Here is a 21,171-nt window from a genome sequence, read left to right on the forward strand (position 1 = left end):
TGTGTTTTCACGTACGAAACTTCACAAACTTTCTTAAGTGAAATTTAAAAATAATATATGCACTTTCAAAATATATATAACATTCAATATCGAAATACAATAGTTAAATAAATACCCTTTAAAATATCCGCGCAGATTTTTTCTGGTACATGTCTTAGAGTAAAAGAGTGAAATAAGTTGACCAGATTTTTTTAAAACAAATAAAATGTCAAGTTTTCTGAAGTCAAAGTCCGATGTCATTTAACAAACATTTCCTGAAAATTTCAGAGGCAGTTCTTAAACGTGGAGTAATCTTGGACAGCATCTCAAGTACTTCAAACTGAGAAGCAAGCAATTAAACATTTTTCAAATTAAACAACGACAAACCACATCAACAAAAACTTATAAATAGTATTAAAATCCTCCTGTTTCATGTTATTCCCTCTATTTCTAAATTGTTTTTATTTTGTTTTCTTAGCCTTTTTGATTTTACTTTTTTAATTCAATTTATTCCTTTTAATTCAAATTTAATTAATATTAAACTTTAATTTAATTCAATTTATTCCTTTTAATAATTCTTTATTTGGATTTATTTTGTTGTTGTTTATTTTACTGAAATCATAAAAGCACCTGGTAACATATTTAATTTTTCAAAAACTAATAATGAAGCTTTCACACCAATATTAAAATTTGCTAATGCATCATAGACACCAAATTTCAATTTATTGAGTGACACATACGTGGTTTTCGGTAGTCGGCCCCAAATCTTACTGTTGAACGACTCATTTTGTTTTTTTCCACGTCAATATTTTTAAAACTCTGAATCTTTGCTAAGATCCTCAAAAATAGGTTTTATTTTGAAAAATAATAGCTATTGGAAGACCTGGACCTGGTTTGTAAGTGTTGGTATTGTTTGCTTTGTCGAGGTTAAACTTGCACCTACTATTACCGTCAGTAGGAAAGTGAGGAAAATGCAAGGTTTTTTAAGATGCAACATAAAATTTTTTTCCAGCATCAGCAACACTAAAACTTTTTTTGCATACGATCAATAAGGCAATCACACCCACCTAAACCTTTTTCTTTTTTCTTTAAGTTTCTTAATTTTGTAGCAACACAATTTTGATAATGCCCCACACATTCTAATTTGATAACTTGAATGGCAGGTCTTTGACACAGATGAAACCTTTACTCTCCTTGTCTCCTAAAAAATTCACGTATGACAACACCAATTTTTGCTGCAAGCTTGTCTTAACAGATTTGTGTAATTGGTTGTAGCAAATTAATCAAGGTGGTAATTCTTTTATACCGGAATGTCCCTGTCCAAATGTACTCATTGTATATGTTCAATAACTAATGTCATATTTTATATTGCATTCTTTTGATGTGTAAAACTCGTTTTTACATTTACCCATAAAGCATTTTATAAACAACTTAGATGCAAGTCTTTTTTCGTCCTGCGTTTTTCTGGACAAAAACAATTTTATAGTCACCGCATTGGGTCATTAAATATGTCAGACAATATAGAACTATCTATTATTCTATAACCAAATGTTTTCAAACTGTTTTACTAGAGATACAGGTGGAGAGGATTTAAATCCAGAAATTAAATATAGATTTGTTGTGTACATAGTTTATATTTACAGTAGTGGCATTTAATTCAATTAAAATTTCTACAGCAGGATTATCTTTTAACTCCATTTTGGTATTAACATTATCAAGAATGTTAAATCTTTTCTTTTTTTTTAACTTATAGTTCTTGATTTCACTCTGGATATTTTTACTCATTTTTGAAAGTCCTAAAAAAAATTTATAAGCTTGAGAAACATGGTAACCTTGACTTTTAATTGATAAACCAAACATATATCGCTCGCTGGGTGATAAAGAAGCTTTAAGTTTCACTTTTTATCAGTGGATTTTTAACAATATGCTACACTGTTGATATGGACATTGCTAGGGTTTTATTTTTTAGCTATCTTAAGAAAATGCAAAATATTAAGGATTAATTATTAAAAATCAATTAATCAATTCACAATTTTAGATTCTCCAAACATAGAATGAATACATTTGTAAAAAAAATTCTTCAATTTTGGATTAATTTAGAGGGGTCTTTTTTAATATATGCATTCTTTCAGGAAGTTAAAATAAGTTCTAGAGTTTATTAAAAACAATGATATACATAACATTCATTGACATTCATTTTGTGATGTTTGCTAACAACATTCATTTTGTAGTTTGTTTAATGTAACCATAATGGATGATAGCGATAAAAATATATTAAAAATAATATCCATCATTAAATTCTGCAATCAACAAGTATTTGTTGATTATTATGTAATTTATTTTTATAAATTGTATATACATATGTATGTATGCAAGTGTGTAAATATATATATATATATATATATATATATATATATATATATATATATATATATATATATATATATATATATATACATATATATATATATATATATATACATATATATAAACATATATATATACATATATATATATACAGTGGTGTACACTGGATTTTTAGACGTTTGAACTTTGACACTTACAGGCATTGTGCAAACTCCAAACTTTTGTGTGTATATGCTTATATCAAAAAAGAATGTTTTGCAAAGAATTAGGGTGATTGGAGCTTGGGAACAAAAAACCCCTAATTTTCGGGCCACCCAACCCTTAATGTGGAAGCAACGAGTATATAAAATATTTTCTTTATTGTTTCTATCAAATTCATATTCATCAACAAATTTCAAGTTTCATGCAATAATTTCATAGTGTTCAGTTTTTATAAACCTGCAATGTTTACAGCCCCCTCAAATTGAGGGAGATTAAAACTTTACATGGTCATAGTTTTTGAAAAATAAGAGATTATTGCATAAAATTATATATATATATATATATATGTATATATATATATATATATATATGTATATATATATATATATATATATCAGGGTGTTAGCCAGCCTGATAGCATCGCATGACCAGGGGCATTGCTTTAGAAGGGTAGTGGGGAGTCTTTCCTCCCTCCCCCCAGAATCTTAAAAAGAGAAAAGGGAATTTTGGGAATTTCCTTGCCATGAGTTGCAACAGTTGGTAAATTGGTAATAAAATTAAAAAATACTTTCTAATTAAATAAAACTAAAAAGTTTGCGAAAATCCATCAATTTTTTTTTTTTACCTGGAAAAATAAACTTTATGTTTATTAAACAACTTAAGGCTGTTTTCCACAAGACGAAATAAATCGCAAAGCAAACTTTTTCGCCATGACGAAAAGCTGTTTTAATTTCCACTTATTTTCTTTTGAGCTTTTTTTTTTTGTTATCAACAAAAAAAATGGCAACAACAAGTTTATGCTGTATGTTTAACTAAAAGCAGTTATTACTCTTTTACATGTGAAAATTTATTTCTGTACATTAATTTTAACATTTCTGTCTTTATATGCAAGATATGATATCATTTAAAATGATGATTCATTTTTTTATATAAAAAAAGTTTAATATGAAGCTTTTTATAAGAAAGTATTAGGAAATGAATGCTTAATTCTGATATGAACGCTTTGCGCCTGTTATTACTTCCAATTATCAGTAAACTAAAGTAGGATTGGAATTAGGTTTGAAGAATAAAGCCTAATATGAATGAGAATATATGATAAAGTTTAGTCTTATTCTATAATCATAAGAGTAGGGTTGCCAGACATCCAGCTTTTACGGAGAATGCAGCGCCAAACATGTAAAAATAAATTTTTTTACTGTGCTCTCCTTCCATAAAGCTAGACATCTGTCAACCCTACATAAGAGTGATAACTTTTATAAACATTAACTCATTTAAAAAATATGGTAAATTATAGTATCTGTGTTTGTTTTCCAGAGCACTAACTATGAAAAGCAAGAGATATAAATTACAATGTTGCGTATGCAAAGCATTTTTTAATAATGGCTACAAAACCAGTCAAAAAAGCTCTGTTCATTGTGGTAAAAAGGTTCATATACAAACAATGGGAGCCCCTGAGAATTCTTTTGTAGCCTGCGTAGCTTTAAAAAAACGAAAAATCGAACATCAGAATAATGATGTCGAAGTGGTAATCTTAAAGATTGTAATGACATTTATAAAAAGTATTGTAAAAAAGAATGAGTAAAAGAAACATTTGCTGCAATTGAAATTTTGAACGCAGCAAGTTTTGTGGTGGAAATGTCAAAAAATGTTTTGGAAATGAGAAATGCTTTTATAAGAAAACTTGATATCAAAGCTCAAAATATTAAAACTGACAAATCAGATTCACCATGGGTCATGGCTTATCATTGATAAGCCATGACCCATTTACGTCTACATACAATTACGGACCATCAAAAATCGTATTTATTCCCAATTGGTACAAAGGGTTAGAACATTTATAATACAGTACCCAGAAGGATGCCACATTTTATTTTATCTGCTGCCCATTTTTTCAAGGGTGTTGGAAAAAAGGGAAAAACTGAAGATGCTTGAATAAATGTTGGGGTAAGATCTTGGTCCAAGATGAAAACCTATGGGCAAAACAAACTTGAAAAGCTTCAGGCGTACTTTAAAAAGAGACAAAACAAGATTTTATCAAAAAACCTCTAATTCTTTTGCTGTACCAAATTTAATGAAAAACTTTCATTAAATTTATAGTGCAAGAGAGATACACAAAGTGGGACACTTTATCTCAGTATTGCTCAAACAAATGGTGCAATGCATTAGAATGGTGGAAAAATAAGGATATATTTCCTTTACATTGGTTTTGCATACCTATTTCCTCTACAACGTCTGAAAGAGTCTTCTCAGCAGGCGGGCAAATTGTTTCAATTAAACAAACAAAGCTTCAACCAGAGTTTGTGAACAAGTTGATTTACATCGAACTTCGATTAGGTAAAACTCATTAATAAAGATGAAAAAAAAATTTTCAAAAAATAATAAAATAAATCGTAATTTTGCGGTAAGGCAGTACATTTCTTAAAAATACTTTTTTAAGTTTTTACGGCTGAAAGTTAACAAATAACAATTAAAATAAACAATTAGAAAAGTTACAAGAAGATCGTGGAAATTGTCAGAAATTATTTGTTAAAAATTAAATACTATTTAGCTTTTTTTTTCACATTTATAATTTAAAAGTGAAAACAAAAGGAGACAATACATGTAACTAATCGTTTAAACCTTATAAAACTGTATTAAAAAGCGATGTACGCAATTAAAATAGATTAAGGTTTCAATAAATAAATTTGATAACACATTCATTAAAACTTTAATTACAAACATTGTCTTTTGTTCTAATTTGTTCAAGTTGAATAATTATAACGAAACATTTATAAAATAGAAAAATATTCCTGTTATAAATATAAGCCAGCAGAAATAAATAATTTATTTTGATAGAAATTAGTTTCTACCTAAAAAATGTCAAATTTATCAACTTTTTTAAATGCCAGAATGCAATGACCATTATATTTATATATATATATATATATATATATATATATATATATATAAATATATATATATAGATATATATATATATATATATAGATATATATAATATATATATATATATATATATATATATATATGTATGTATATATGTATAAATACATATGTATAAATATATATGTATATATATATATGTATGTATATATATATGTATGTAAATATATATGCATCTATATATATATATATTTATATATATGTATATATATATATATATATGTATATATATATATATATATATATATATATATACATATATATATATATATATATATATATATATATGTATACATACATATATATACATATATATGTATGTATATATATAAGTATATATATATGTATGTATTTATATGTATATATACATACATATATATACATATATATATACATACATATATATATATATATATATATATATATATATATATATATATATATATATGTATATATATATATACATATATGTATGTATGAATATATATGTATATATATATATATATGTATGTATATATATGTATATATATACATATATGTATGTATATATTAGGGTCTCAATAGAAGCAAAATTTTATAAAAATTACAAAAATAAATATCATTTTTTGTTAAAAATGACTTATAAAAATTTTTTTGACAAAAACCATTAACAAAATTTTATTTTATAATTTTTTGTTAAAAAATAATAATTTTTATGTAATAAAATTTAAAATAATAATTCTTGTGTAAATTTTTATTATTTTTGAAATTTATATAAAATTTCGCTTCTTTTGAGATCCAACATGACTTTTTTTTCTTCTGTTTAGGGTATCGTTGCAAGTTTCAGACTTGAGGTGGCCCCTCTAAATCTCATTCAATTTTGAAAAAATTTAACAGAGTGTTTTGTGAGAACCAATTGAAATTTTAAGAATAGAGACAGATTGATTTTTGAAAGTACGGGGCATTTGATGCACCCTAGTATATATATATATATATGTATATATTTATATGTATGTATATATACATATATATATACAAACATATATATATATTCATATATATATATACATACATAAATATATATATATATATATACATATATATATATATATATACTACTGTGATCAAAAAGTAAGGTGAATTTTTAATTTAAACTTCCCGCCTTATTTGAATTGTCCAATCTTTTTTATTTTTAAGTTGGTAGGAATGTCATTAACATTTGCGCCAAATTACATGTCAAACTCATAATTATTTTTTTTTGTTTACGCTTGCTTCTGAAGTACCAAAAGTGCATTCGGCGATTTTCACGATGTCTAATTTTGTTGAGCAAAGAAGTGCTATTAAATTTTGTTTGCGGAATGATATTTCTGCTGCTAAAACGTATCGAATGCTGCAAAAGGCCTTCGGTGAAAAGACTATGTCTCAAAAAAATGTTTACAAGTGGTACAAAGACTTCAAAGAAGGCCGAGAACGTGTTAATGACTTGGAACGCTCCGGACGACCATCGACTTCGATTGATGATCGCCACATCAACAAAATCAAAGAATTGGTGCTTGCAAATCGTCAGTTAACCATTCGAGACCTTGTTGACATGGTTGGAATATCATTGGGTCGGTGCAAGCAATTTTAAAGGATCATTTGGGCCTCAGAAGACTCAAATCACGTTTGGTGCCGAAATTTCTCAATTGCTTTGAAAAAGAGCGTCGCGTTAAAACGTGTGAAGCAATGCTTTCTGACTATCAAGACATCTACAAACAAATTATTACTGGCGATGAGACTTGGGTCTACGCATACGACCCTGAAACAACCGACCAATTGAGTGAATACTGTGAAAAAGGCGAGCCGAGACCGAAGCAACCACGTCAAAGTCGCTTAAAAATCAAGGTCATGTTGACTGTTTTCTTTGATTATTGTGGTGTCGTGCACTACGAATTCCTTCCGACTGGCCAAACTGTCAACAAGGAATATTATTTAAGTGTTATGCGACGTTTGCGTGAAGCTATTCGCAAAAAAAGACCGGAACTATGGGCCAATAACTCTTGGATTTTGCACCACGATAATGCGCCTTCGCACACAGCAGTGGTTCTTCGTGAGTTTTTTGCCAAAAACTCTACCCATGTTGCTCCACAACCACCGTATTCACCTGACTTAGCACCGTGTGACTTCTGGCTGTTCCCAAAGCTCAAGAGACCACTCCGGGGAAATTGTTTTGAGTCCATTGAAGAGATCCAACGTGAATCGGCACGCACATTGAAGGCTATCCCTACCGAGGACTTTTCGGCATGCTTCGAAGACTGGAAAAAACGTTGGCAAAAGTGCATTGGGGCCTGGGGGGATTATTTTGAGGGGGACGATACAGATTTGGAAGAATAAATAAAGATTTTTCATTTTATAAAAAAATTCACCTTACTTTTTGATCACAGTAGTATATATATATATATATATATATATATATATATATATATATATATATATATATATATATATATGTATATATATGTATATATCTATATGTATGTATATATATGTATATATATATGTATATATATATATGTATGTATATATACATATATATATACATACATATATATATATATATACATATATATATATATATATGCATATATATATATGCATATGTTTGTATATACATATACATATGTATATATATGCATGTATATATATATATATATATATATATATATATATATATATATATATATATATATATATATATATATATATATTAGGGCTGTCCAAAAAAATTTTTTTTTTCAGATTTGATTGCATAGTTGTTTATTTTGTGCCATTTGACATAGTAATTAACTGTGCAAAAAATCTTTCCAATCAGATAATGTTTAGGGGGTGCTCAATGACCATAAAGTTTTACAAAAAATGTGAAAAACATGGAAAAAGTAACAAAGTTCCACAAATTTCTAAAACCCGGTTAATTAGATTTTTCAGATTTGATCAGTTTTAATTATCTCTAAATATTAAATTCTGAATACAAATTACAATCCACATCCACTTTAGACTGGTTTATTAGCAGAGAAATTAATGAAATAAAATACTGCAATTCGACTAAAGTTCTGCGGTTTTTGTTATATCAGAATTTTTCCAAAATAAAACACTAGGATTTTTGACTCTTTGTCATTGATTAAAATACGAATTATAAACAAAAAAACATATGAGCAATTAACATTTAATTATCGTAATGTTATAGTTCGTGCAATGTTAATGCTAGCGAGGACTATAACTCTTCAGAGTACACTTTCTGGCATCTGGCACTCGCTTTCTGTGATCCTCAACCACCTGAATTAACCTCTGCATTTCAGATTCATTCCTTGTAATCGATTCATTAAACATCGACATTAAAGCCACAGATCGTTCGGCAGCATCATTTACTACTTTCAATGAATATACTAAATTTTTTCCTTCTTGGTATTCTGGGGAATCATTCCAGGTAGCTGGATTGTTGTTGAACAGAAAATCAATATCAACCTTCATTGACCGCAACGCACTTGCTGAAACTGATGTCACCAGCATGTCCAGAGATTTCTTCTCTAGACTTTCAATGTTCTTTAATTTGATCAACCTTTCAGACCAGTTCTCACCGTGAAATTTCATGTTGGAAATCATTTTTCGCTTCTCTTCCGTTTGAAGTTTGTTTGAAAACAAAGCTAGTGGGACCAATTCTGGTGAAAGGTACCACAAATGGTTTTGAAAGTTCTTGACTGCTGCTTCGGAAATCGTTTTATTCACAACTGCAAACTGCTTAAGTTGCTGAAACAGAAACAAGTCATTAACTGGAGCATCGCTGGCATTTGTGCATGATATCCAAGATTTTACATAAACCAGACTAGCAAATAAGCAGAATTCACAGAGATTTTTTTCCTCTTTTGTGGTCAACTTGAACTCTTCACGAAATAAATAAATTTTAAAACAATAAATAACCTTGGCCATCCAGCGAGCCATGTGATAAGCACCAGGGATCTTGAAATGATAATTTTTCAAGTATTAACAGACAGAGATCCATGATTTCTTTGTAGTCATCCCTTGGCATTTTAACATGCAGGTTTTCTTTGAGGAATGCAATCACTTCATTTTGTAGTTCTTGCACCAGGGGTATTTTCATTCGAATGTCATCCAGAGGTTTAAAATTTCCTTGATTAACTTTGGGCCAATATTGCTGAAATCTCTGGAAAAGAGGTATGTTGGGACCAGATGATGGTCCAAATAGTGATCCAAACACTCCTGCTACTATGATCTCATGAACATGGTGTCTGCAAGCGAAATATAACAAATTTCTACCTATATGTTTCTCTAGAACTACACATGCACCATTTTTGGAGCCAGTGTTAGAGGCTGTAGTATCAAAACTCATTCCAATAACATCACCAATTATGTCCCAGAAATTAAGCAGATGAATAACTGCTTTTGCTTGGGCTTCTCCAGTTCCAGCTGATAGTTTTGCTATTCCAAGTATTTTGTCAACATTGTGACCTGTCACACCTACAGATAGCCGGTCAACATTTGCTTTAGGGGCTGCAGAATTTGTACGATCTATCATCAGTTTGCCATCCCAGTGGACGATTAATGGTGGTTTGTCCAAATCGCAGAATTCAGTTCGAACAGTGGCTTCAATATTTGATCGATGATAGGTTCGTTTTCTACGGACTGTAGAACGTGACAATGATCCATCATCGAGGTTCTGTCCACCAGCCCTTGCAATTGCTGCTGCTAGTATAGTAAATTTTGTGTCAGATAGATTAATTCTGTCTAATGTTGATGAAACATCAGGCGAGTCAAGAATTGTATCTAAGATACATTGTCGTTTTGGAGTACTTGCTAAACTTGATTCAGCTGACCCTGAAGAACTTGCTTTACTGACTTGTTGTCTGTAATAAACAGGGATTTCTATCTCAAAATCTCTATCAACCATTTTGTCATTATCAACAGCATCGTTATCGTTGTCATCACTATAACTTTCGTCATGTAAAGGTTCAATAACAGGAACTATTGCACTCGCACCAGATTGTCTTTGCTCTTCTTTTAGCTTTCGTTCTCTCTCTGCTTGTTTCCTTGCTTCATTTCTTTCTTCTAATTTTGAAAGTTCTTTGTCCTCTCCAAACATCACCATTTTTCTCTGACATCTCTGATCCAATAAAAATTCTTTATCTTCTTCAATTCTGATCATGGTTTCAGCATCCTTGTGGGCAATGTCAAAAAGTAGGCCAATGGTGTCTGTAAATGATTTCTCTCTCGATTTCTGAGAATCTGGATTTTTTTTTTTTTATTAATTTAAATTTGTGGACTAAAGTTTTCAACTTTAAGACTACATTCGGATGAAATGCTGTCGGAATACGGGCTTTATTCCAAATAATAATCAGTTCATCAACAGTTGTTTTAAGACTTTCAGGCACTGACTTTTTGGTTGAATTAAGATGATAAAAAAATGTTTTTAAAACATCAGATGTTAAGGGAAGAACTTTATCTGGAAGATTTGGCTCTGGTTGTCTAATTAAAAAGATTTTGGTTTGAAGTCGTGTAGAGATAGCAACACGAGATGATGCTGCCATTTCAATGATAACTGAAATATTATGAGAAAATCAAAACTCAATACCATATTATACAAACTTATCATTCAGTTGTTGGTTTATGCAGCTGCAGCAATATATTATAATAATTATTACTAAAGAAATTAAATAAATATTTTCAAATTAGAAATTATTATTATCTGCACTTAATAACAAACAATACACTACCAGACTACCATGCTAGTTTTCTGTAATAGGTTACTAAGGTTAGGTACTATCAAAATATTAATACATTTGTTGTCAAACTGAAATTCCAAATAAAAATAATATTTATACTTGTAAACCTTTTTATTCTGTTTGAACAAATTCTAAATTGAGTTAAATAATAGTATTAAAATTATGAATACAAATTTTAACAAAATGATATAAACACAGTTGTTTTAAACACTAGCAGACATTTTTTAGTCTGGTGCCCTGATGACAGTTAATCTGCTGCACTTTAATTAATCTATATAGCACGCAATCAGACAATATTTCAGTGGAAAAAATCTAACTAACCAGGTTCTAGAAATTTTTGGAACTTTGGAACTTTTTACACGTTTTTGACGTTTTTCGTAAAACTTTATGGTCATTGAGCACCCCCTAAACATTATCTGATTGGAAAGATTTTTTGCACAGTCAATTACTATGTCAAATGGCACAAAATAAACAACTATGCATTCAAATCCGAGAAAAATTTTTTTTTCCTGTGTTCACATGAACAGCCCTAATATATATATATATATATATATATATATATATATATATATATATATATATATATATATATATATATATATATATATATATATATATATATATATATATATACATATATATATGTATGTATGTATGTATGTATGTATGTATGTATGTATGTATGTATGTATGTATGTATGTATGTATGTATGTATGTATGTATGTATGTATGTATGTATGTATGTATGTATACATATTTATATATAAATCTGATTAATACAAAAAATAAAACTAGCAGAATTATCTATTAATTTTAATAAATAATTTGGCAAATTTAATTCCTAACTTTTTCTTAACAACTGTTTATAGATTGTAATTAAGAAAAGATAATAAAAATTTTTAATAAAGTAAAAATTATTTTATATACATTACTTAATTAAATAATCACTTTATGCAATGGTATTTTGCAATATTACCTTATAACCATGGTTTTCATCTTTAATAATAAACTCTTATGTAATTTATTCATAAATACCTATCTAAGATTTAAAGTGGTAAATTACAACTGAGCTAAAACATAAAATTACCTTCTCATCCAAATAGGCATTGGCGGGTCTCCTGGACCCTTGTTGTGTAGCCTCATGATGTAACAAAGTACAATAATCATTATAACCATTTCAATCATTGAAACACTACAAGATAAAAAAAAAATTATCTATAACATAAAAATAAATACTTTAAAGAAAGATGAGAGAGATATATACCTAAAATAAATGCCAACTAATGGAATAACATCACTTGTAGCGGGTATAATGTCAGCTACAACTAACATAAACACAGTCATTGCAAGAAGAAGCGTAATAGCAAGTGAAACCCTCTCGCCTAAACATTTGTTTTATTTATACAGTTCACTAAACCATGTAAAAAATCTACTAATCACTAAAGTTTGCAAATCAATTTATTATAAAATAAGTTTAAAATTGATATAAATCTATGTGTGAATGTGACACAATGACTTATTTTTATTGAATATTAAATTACTATATTTAGCATACTAAAACATTTGTTCAACATTTGCTATAGATTTTATTTTACAAAACAAATACTTTGCAAATCAGGTGTAAAGCATGATAGAATATCTCACATCTAACATCTTCTGAAAGTCATTTAGAGTAAATAACACACATGCGCACACAAACATATACAAATGTTTATGTTTAATTCATATATAATTATTTTATATTGTTATTTAAAATAAAGTTCTTTGAGAACTCTCATAATTATTTCAATATAACTATCTGGTTCTATTTTTCTGATGCACATACTTTAAAATGTAATGTTTTATTTATCAAGCAAGCTACTTAAAAAATCACTTTTTATTATAGAAAGTATGCTTACACTGTAAAATAGCACAGTGCCTAATTCTCTCAAGTTAAGCTACTTACATTTTAAACTACTTTTTATGATAGAAAGTAAACTTAAATTTGACAAAAAAAAATATTCAATATAGTAAATTAAAAGTCAAGAAAAAAAATTTCATATTTTTTCTTTTACAAAATAAACTATTAAAACTTTTTTTTGTGTAACTTTAGGGACCATGATGTAGTCTTTCAATTCTTTTTAATTTTTATCTTTAATGACCCTTCATTTTATAATTTTGTTATTTTTTTGTATTGTTACTATTTTAACCTTGTAGGTGGAAGATTTATGTTATATACAATTATTGATAAAACAGGTGGAAGATTTATGTTTTATGCAATAATTGATAAACAACCATCTAGACAACAAGTCATTATTAAAACCGTCAGCTAAAAAAGAATATTATACCAACCCTCAAAACTCAAAAAGAGTTGTGATTTCTTCACAAAACTTTTAGAATTAAATGGTTAAATGGTTGCTTACAAAAAGCAGTAAAGCCAAACATAGCTTTTTTATCTACGATTCTGTTAACATTATTTTTTTCTTTTTTGCATAATTAATTTACTTTTACATACCCATACATTTATTACATACCCATAAGTTTATGCTCATAAACTTTCTTGAAAGCAATAGTTAGAATGAACCACATTTTGCTTATAAATTACTTGTAAATTTATATACAGGTAATTATATAATTATCAAATTCTTTTATCTTAAATAGAGTTTAAGGTTAAAGTTTAAATAAATAAAAAAAAGTAAGAAAATATATACTATGTAATGTATGTATATATTTATATATATATATATATATATATATATATATATATATATATATATATATATATATATATATATATATATATATATACATATATATATATATATATATATATATAAATATATATATATATATATATATATATATATATATATATATATATATATATATATATATATATGAATACAACAGAACTAGCAATTAACCATAAATACATTTAAAATAATATGATTACCTGATTCAGCAGGCAATAAAAATGATAACATAGTTAACATTCCAATTATTGTCATGGGGAATATTAAATTACACAGGTAAAACAAAGATCGTCGAGCTATAATAATTGTAAATGTGACATCAGGGTAGAGTTCAGGACAACAAAAATACTTTTCTTCATTTCGAACTGCTTTTGCGCTTAGCAGATACCACTCAGAGTTGTTTGAATATTTTTCTTTAAAAAAAACAACAGAAAACTGAAACTTTATCCGTATTTTCAGCTTCTGATTTCTACAATTATTTCAAACAAGATATTTTCATGTCATTACATAAACAATGTTTAACTTTCTAAATCTTTATATATTGTAATTACTTCCCCCTAATATCGCGGGGGTCATCACAGTCAAGAAGGCTGATCATTTTTTTTACACATTTATTATAACCCTCTCTCTCGATAAGCCGCTGCACAGAGAAACTGATTTTTAAATTAAAATTTATGAAGAAAAAAAACTTGCACTAAAACGCTAAACAATAAAAAATTTAAAACATAAAAAATGAGAATAAACATTTGAAATGAATATATAATTTTGTGTCAATGAACGAATATTTTAGGTTAGAAATACTTTGATATCTAACAGAAGGGTAAAAATATATGAAATCATCCAGACCATGACACCCTTAAGTCTCAGAATTTGTTTATTTTACACCACTTGCAGTCCATATCAAAAAAAAAATATCTGCGAAAATTTTAGTTAAAAATACCAATGGGTTCCAGAGATATCGTCACTTGAAATAATGCTGACTCAGCATTTTAGTGATTTTCTGAAGTGACTACAAAGCAACTTTGACATACAGTATCTTCATAATGGCTTGGGGAAATTTCCTAAAATTTGGTACTCTAATAGATTTTAACTTGAGGAATCCAAAAATAGCACTCTTAAGACTCGATTATCTCAAGAAATGCCTCATTTATCCAATTTTGTTCAAAATTATTGACTTGTAAATTAGTGATTTTTGGAGGTAAAATGAAGACTGTGGCCCAAAATCCCGAGTAAAAAGTTTAATTGTATATCATTATTTCATCTTAGGTCTACTGAAAAAAATTAGATTCATCAATTGTCTCTCTAATACGTGATCAAAATTTGCATTTAAAAATGGTGTCTTTTTAGAAAAATTTAAATTTTGTAACAAAAGCAATTAAAATATTTTGTAAAATATTTATTTGAAAAAAACATCAAATAGTGTCATTTATTGACTAGTTTAGGACATTTATAGTCATGGGCCAAGGGAGATACCCTCCCCTACCATTTTATAGTTTTTATATTATTTTGTTAGGTAATAAATAATAAAAATAATTAATATGGAGAAATGTGACATTGGAAAAAGTCTTAACATTTATTGCCATAAAACTGGATTTTCAAGAAAACAAGGTTTTGTTCAATTTAAAGATCTTCCTTGTGAAAAACAAGAAGAAATAATATGGCGAGCAAATTTAAAGGAAAAATATAGTTCAATAAGAATTATATGTTGTTATCATGAGCAATTCTATGGAAAATATTTTGAGAGAAAAATTACAAAGTGTTGCAATCCTTTTGGAACACACAAGGAAAGTAAAAAAATTGCTATAAAAGGTAATCTTACCTTATTTACACAACAGAATTGATATGGAAATTAAAAGAAAGCAATTTATTATTTATAAAATGTTTGATAATTTCAGTTATTTTAACCACGTAAAACTAAATTTGTTTTTTAGGTAATATAAAGATTTCCATAGACATGGCAAACTATTTGCAAAAAAATAATGTTTATGTAACCCCAGGTTGGAAATTCTGCAGTAAATGTTACAAAAAAGCAATAGAAACTGATGAAGATTTAAATTCACAGGAGGAATGGGAATCCAAAAGTGAGAAAAAAATTAAGTTAGATACCACTATAGAATTGCTTGGAATTTCACCAGTCAAACTAAAAAGTCTTTCAAAACACAGCAAATTGCCTGTAGCAAAACAAAAGTTTGAGAACACTATTGACAGAGTTGCGAAAATGGTCTCATTAGCATATAATATTAAAGAAACTTTTTTTACAACAGAAATAAAAAGCCCCATTTTAAACAACAACATTAACAATGACCATGATCTAGACATTTTAATGTATGAAATAAAAAATAAAATTTCAGAGACTGACTCTTATTGCCATAAGGTGCAAATGTTAACACTCGCACCAAAATCATGGACACGTAAAAAGATATCAAGCTACTTTGAAGTGTCTGAGTATCTTGTTCGAACAGCAAGAAAAGTTAAAAATGAGAATGGAATTCTATCATTACCCGGAAAAAAAACTGGAAACCCACTTTCACCAGAAACAGTTAATTTAGTGATTAACTTTTATCAAAGTGATGAATTTTCAAGAATGATGCCAGGAAAAAAAGATTATGTAAGTATTAAGAAAAACCAACATGTTCAAAAAAGATTATTGCTACTCAATCTTAATGAATTACATGTTGCATTTAAAAAAGACTACCCTAACGTCAAAGTCAGTTTGTCAAAATTTTGTACTCTTAAACCTAAATGGTGTATTACAACTAATGCGTCAGGTACCCACAATGTATGTGTTTGCATACATTACCAAAATACAAAATTTCTCATTGATGCCATTAGGTGGAATAAAAGTTATAAAGATTTCATGGCATTGATTGTTTGCTCTCTTGAAAATGCAGAATGTATGTTGCATCGATGTAACCAATGCCCTGGTATTGAAGTGTTAAAAAGTTTTTTAGTACAGGAGTTTATGGACCATGAGCATGAAGAAGATGTAACATTTAAGCAATGGCAGAGTACCGATCGTACAACACTACTTTCACAGTCATTGCCACTAGATGAATTTAATGATTTATTATGTGACAGCATTAACAACCTTACCACTCATTCATATATTGCAAAAACACAAAGTAGATACTTAAAAAACTGTAAAGAAAATCTTAACCAAAACGAATGCTTAATTTTAGGAGATTTTGCTGAAAACTATCAATATGTTGTTCAGGATGAGGTTCAAAGTTATTAATGGACAAAAGTCAATGCTCACTTTATACAATTGTACTTTATTTTATAGAGAACAAACTTCTCAAACATAAATCTTTTTGTTACCTTTCAGAAGATGTTGATCATGACACAGGATTTATTTACAAGACTCAGGAAGATATAACTAGATATATCAAAGAAAATCTACCTGATGTATCAAGTGTGAAATACTTTTCCGATGGTTGTGCAGCACAATTTAAAAATTTTAAAAATTTTATCAATCTTTGTCATCACAGTAAAGACTTTGATTTAAATGCTGAATGGGTATTTTTTGCTACCAGTCATGGTAAATCCCCCTGTGATGGTATTGGTGGGACTGTTAAAAGAGTAATATGTCAAGAAAGTCTAAAACAAATAACTACTGGGCAGATTTTAGATGTTAATTTAATGTACTCATTTTGTAAAGCCAAGATAAATGGAATTTATTTTAAGTTATTTTCAAAAGAAGAAATTGATCAAACACGAGCACAATTAGAAAAAAGATATTTAGGTGGAAGAACAGTTCCTGGCACAAGGATGTATCATCATTTTATTCCAATTGCTCCAAACACTATAAGTTATAAAAAAATAAGTACTGATGCATGCACTGAAATATTTGATATCATTCCAAAAAGCAAACATTATGTAGATATTTCATTAAATATTAAAAAAATGGATTATATTGCATGTTTTTATGATGGATTTTGGTGGGTAGGGATTGCTGAAGATGTAAGTGAGCTTGATATAAAAGTCAGATTTATGTATCCACATGGACCAGGTAAAAACTTCTTTTGGCCAATATTTTATTTACCTATTTTGCATTTAAAATGTCTTTTATTTTTTTCAAATTCTTGAATTGTAGGCTGAGAAGGAGGGGTGGGGGTTTAAATAAATCACAAATCACTCCCATCTTATTATGTCAATGACTATATTAGTCTAAAACTACATAAAGATATTGATTGTCAAAATGTTTTAAAAACGTTTTAATATCTTTGGTTTTAAAATTTATGACTTAAAATCGTAAAAAGATCTTTGAAATAAGAGGTAAGTATTTATCGATTTGAAGTAACGCAAATAAACTGTTTCTCAAACTTAAACTGAAAAAATATGTTTTTAAAATCTATTTTAACAATCAACTATTATTTATTCATTTTATGTAAAAAAAAAAAAAAAAAAATCTAGGGAGATGGGGGGCGGCGTGGGGGCCTCCCGTGGGAGGGGAGGGCGTCTTCCTTGGCCCATGACTATAAATATCCTAAACTAGTCAATAAATAACACTATTTGATGTTTTATTCAAATAAATATTTTACAAAATATTTTAATTGCTTTTGTTACAAAATTTAAATTTTTCTAAAAAGACACCATTTTTAAATGCAAATTTTGATCATGTATTAGAGAGACAATTAATGAATCTAATTTTTTTCAGTAGACCTAAGATGAAATAATTATATACAATTAAACTTTTTACTCGGGATTTTGGGCCACAGTCTTTATTTTACCTCCAAAAATCACTAATTTACAAGTCAATAATTTTGAACAAAATTGGACAAATGAGGCATTTCTTGAGATAATCGAGTCTTGAGAGTGCTTTTTTGGATTCCTCAAGTTAAAATCTATTAGAGTACCAAATTTTAGGAAATTTCCCCAAGCCATTATGAAGATACTGTATGTCAAAGTTGCTTTGTAGTCGCTTCAGAAAATCACTAAAATGCTGAGTCAACATTATTTCAAGTGACGATATCTCTGGAACCCATTGGTATTTTTAACTAAAATTTTCGCAGATATTTTTTTTTTGATATGGACTGCAAGTGGTGTAAAAATAAACAAATTCTGAGACGTAAGGGTGTCGAAAATTTTTTTTTTTGGATGATTTCATATATTTTTACCCAGAAGCTTTTAAACTGTCTAGAAAGAAATTTGGCAACAACAACAAAAAAAATAAAAAGCATTTCTATTTTCTGTATCTGTTTATTTAATAAAAAAAAACCTTAGGATAAAAATACCATATTCCAATCTACAAGCAACCACTATAAAGTTAAGAGTTACTAAAAAAAAATTAAGTTAAAGAACAAGGAAAAAGTTGACAGAAGTAGATTGACAGAAGTTGTAGATTGTATGAGTCAGAAAAACATAAAAATGGGAGAGAGTTCCAAAAGTTGAAGTGCGGGAAAAAAACTAGAATAATCAAAATTTTTTTAGAGCATGCATGGAAAGATACAGTAAAAGGATGAGACTTTGCTGAAACACAAATAAAGTGATAATGAGTTTTGGCTGATAGAGCTAGAGATGATAGCTCCTTTAAGCTCCTTTGAGCAAATGCTTTGTTCTCATATTTACAATTTTATATTGTTAGTTGAGTTATAGATCCTAATAATGTTTATTTAGAATGTGTGTTACTGTGTCAGTGGCCTGTTCATGGTATCTAATAACTATCTAATTCTATTCTACTAGAATTGTTTACTTTGCTAACAGCTTTAGTTTAATTATTTTATTTTTTGAAAATTTTAATAAAATTAGTTTAAAACTTATAAAAATATAAAGTATTACAGTCTTTAAATGATATAAAAAATTGCTCTTTATATTATCATTTGAATCATCATTAAATTGAATATTTATGCAGAATATACAATAATTTTATTCAAATTATGTTGGCCTTGTTTGTCAGATTTAAAAAATTGAGAGGTTAAAAAAATAAAAAGTAGCCTCCTTAACTTTAGTGGCCCTCTTGGCCTATACAAAAATAAAAATAACTAAGCTACCTAAAGTTGCTGTATTGCTTTCGTTAATTAAATTTAATCTTCCTTGGTCATATGTCCAACTGCCAAATTTTAGAGGACACTTCTGTGTATCAAAAGGAAAATACTTAACATCAATATCACATTTGCTCTTCAAAATAACAGGAGCTAACCAAGCAGTGTTACCATTATAATTTAATCTAGCTCTTGTTTTTAGTCTTTCTAAATTACCTCCAAAGGTCTTATCTTCATCTGCACTAAAAAATGAAAGATGCCTTTTTAAATAAATGTAAGTTGCATTGTTTTGATTTCAAAATAATAGTATAATATAACACAATGAATGATAAAAATTAAAATGGAATGACCACTACATGTGTTTTTAGTAACTCTCAAATAAATCTTTTAGTGGGTTACAATACATTAGAAGGTATGAAAATCGCTTTGGGTATAATAGTACATGGTTTAGCAACAATTTATAGTACCTAGGCAAAATTTCACAGGCCTTACATTAAATCCTAAAGGTAGACATTTTGAAAGATTCAGTTTTTAAAATTTGAATGAAAAACTCCTTAATTAATTTGCTTGAATAAATAAAAAAACGTTCTTTAAAATTATTTTTTTTAATTCAAAAAAAAATTTTTTAAAAGAGTGTTACCTAAAAGTAAAAATTTTCAAGTCAAAGGAGATATAATTACGGTGCCTTCATCATTTAAACAAATTAAATTTTAAATAAAATAAAAAATTAATCCAGTGACATAATTTCAAAGATCATCAGAGATGATTAAGTTAATATGCTATTTAAAAACACAATAATGTGGATTCCATGTTAATCAATGAAAAAGTGCCTGAACATGTACAGAGAGAGGTCAAAAATTGTTTAAGTGCTGATCAAATTGAGACTGACAACTATAATGAAACCTAACACTGTATTGTATTTTTGTTTACAATTTTTTTGTCGAAAGGGTTGTTTGTAACGCCTGATGATCGCATAAAAGGCGAAACTTTGATATATAAATATATAGTGTCTGCCTTAATCTTCTTGCCACCCTTGTGCAAAATTTTTCCTGCCGCCCCTGACAATTTATAAACTTGCTGGTAAATTACATGGAAAATAATAACAAATCATTTCAAAAATAATACTTCACAATGAAATGCTACATACAAAGAAATGTTTTTTATTTTTGTTTTACACAAAACACATTTAAATTTTTAAATTAATCTTTCAGGCCTTT

The 21,171-nt window shown here is 27.9% G+C and overlaps 2 protein-coding genes across 5 annotated transcripts in view; one reads left to right on the forward strand and one right to left on the reverse strand.

Annotated features, from left to right (window-relative positions):
* LOC100215454 (neuronal acetylcholine receptor subunit alpha-2) overlaps positions 1–21,171 on the reverse strand; it is a 72,252-nt gene that overhangs the window by 2,015 nt on the left and 49,066 nt on the right. For all 4 annotated transcript variants that reach the window (XM_065816911.1, XM_065816908.1, XM_065816910.1 and 1 more), the window contains exons 6-9: positions 19,964–20,196; positions 14,174–14,386; positions 12,506–12,623; positions 12,329–12,433 (exon numbers count right to left, since the gene is read on the reverse strand). In XM_065816911.1, coding sequence (XP_065672983.1) covers positions 12,329–12,433; positions 12,506–12,623; positions 14,174–14,386; positions 19,964–20,196 — 669 coding nt within the window. The remainder of the gene's footprint in view (positions 1–12,328; positions 12,434–12,505; positions 12,624–14,173; positions 14,387–19,963; positions 20,197–21,171) is intronic.
* Positions 15,504–18,071, forward strand: LOC136090360 (uncharacterized). The gene is made up of 4 exons (XM_065816951.1): positions 15,504–15,782; positions 15,905–17,200; positions 17,257–17,982; positions 18,067–18,071. The coding sequence occupies exons 1-4, from the start codon at positions 15,512–15,514 to the stop codon at positions 18,069–18,071; spliced, it is 2,298 nt and encodes a 765-aa protein (XP_065673023.1). The 5' UTR covers positions 15,504–15,511.

Source organism: Hydra vulgaris, chromosome 13, assembly GCF_038396675.1.
Source record: "Hydra vulgaris chromosome 13, alternate assembly HydraT2T_AEP".
Taxonomy (NCBI): domain Eukaryota; kingdom Metazoa; phylum Cnidaria; class Hydrozoa; order Anthoathecata; family Hydridae; genus Hydra; species Hydra vulgaris.

Coding starts and splice junctions, on each gene's coding strand:
- LOC136090360 (XM_065816951.1), top strand. CDS start 15,512: ATGGAGAAATGTGACATTGGAAAAAGTCTTAACATTTATTGCCATAAA. Junction 15,783..15,904: donor TAAAAAAATTGCTATAAAAG/GTAATCTTACCT, acceptor TTTGTTTTTTAG/GTAATATAAAGATTTCCATA. Junction 17,201..17,256: donor TGTTCAGGATGAGGTTCAAA/GTTATTAATGGA, acceptor TTTATTTTATAG/AGAACAAACTTCTCAAACAT.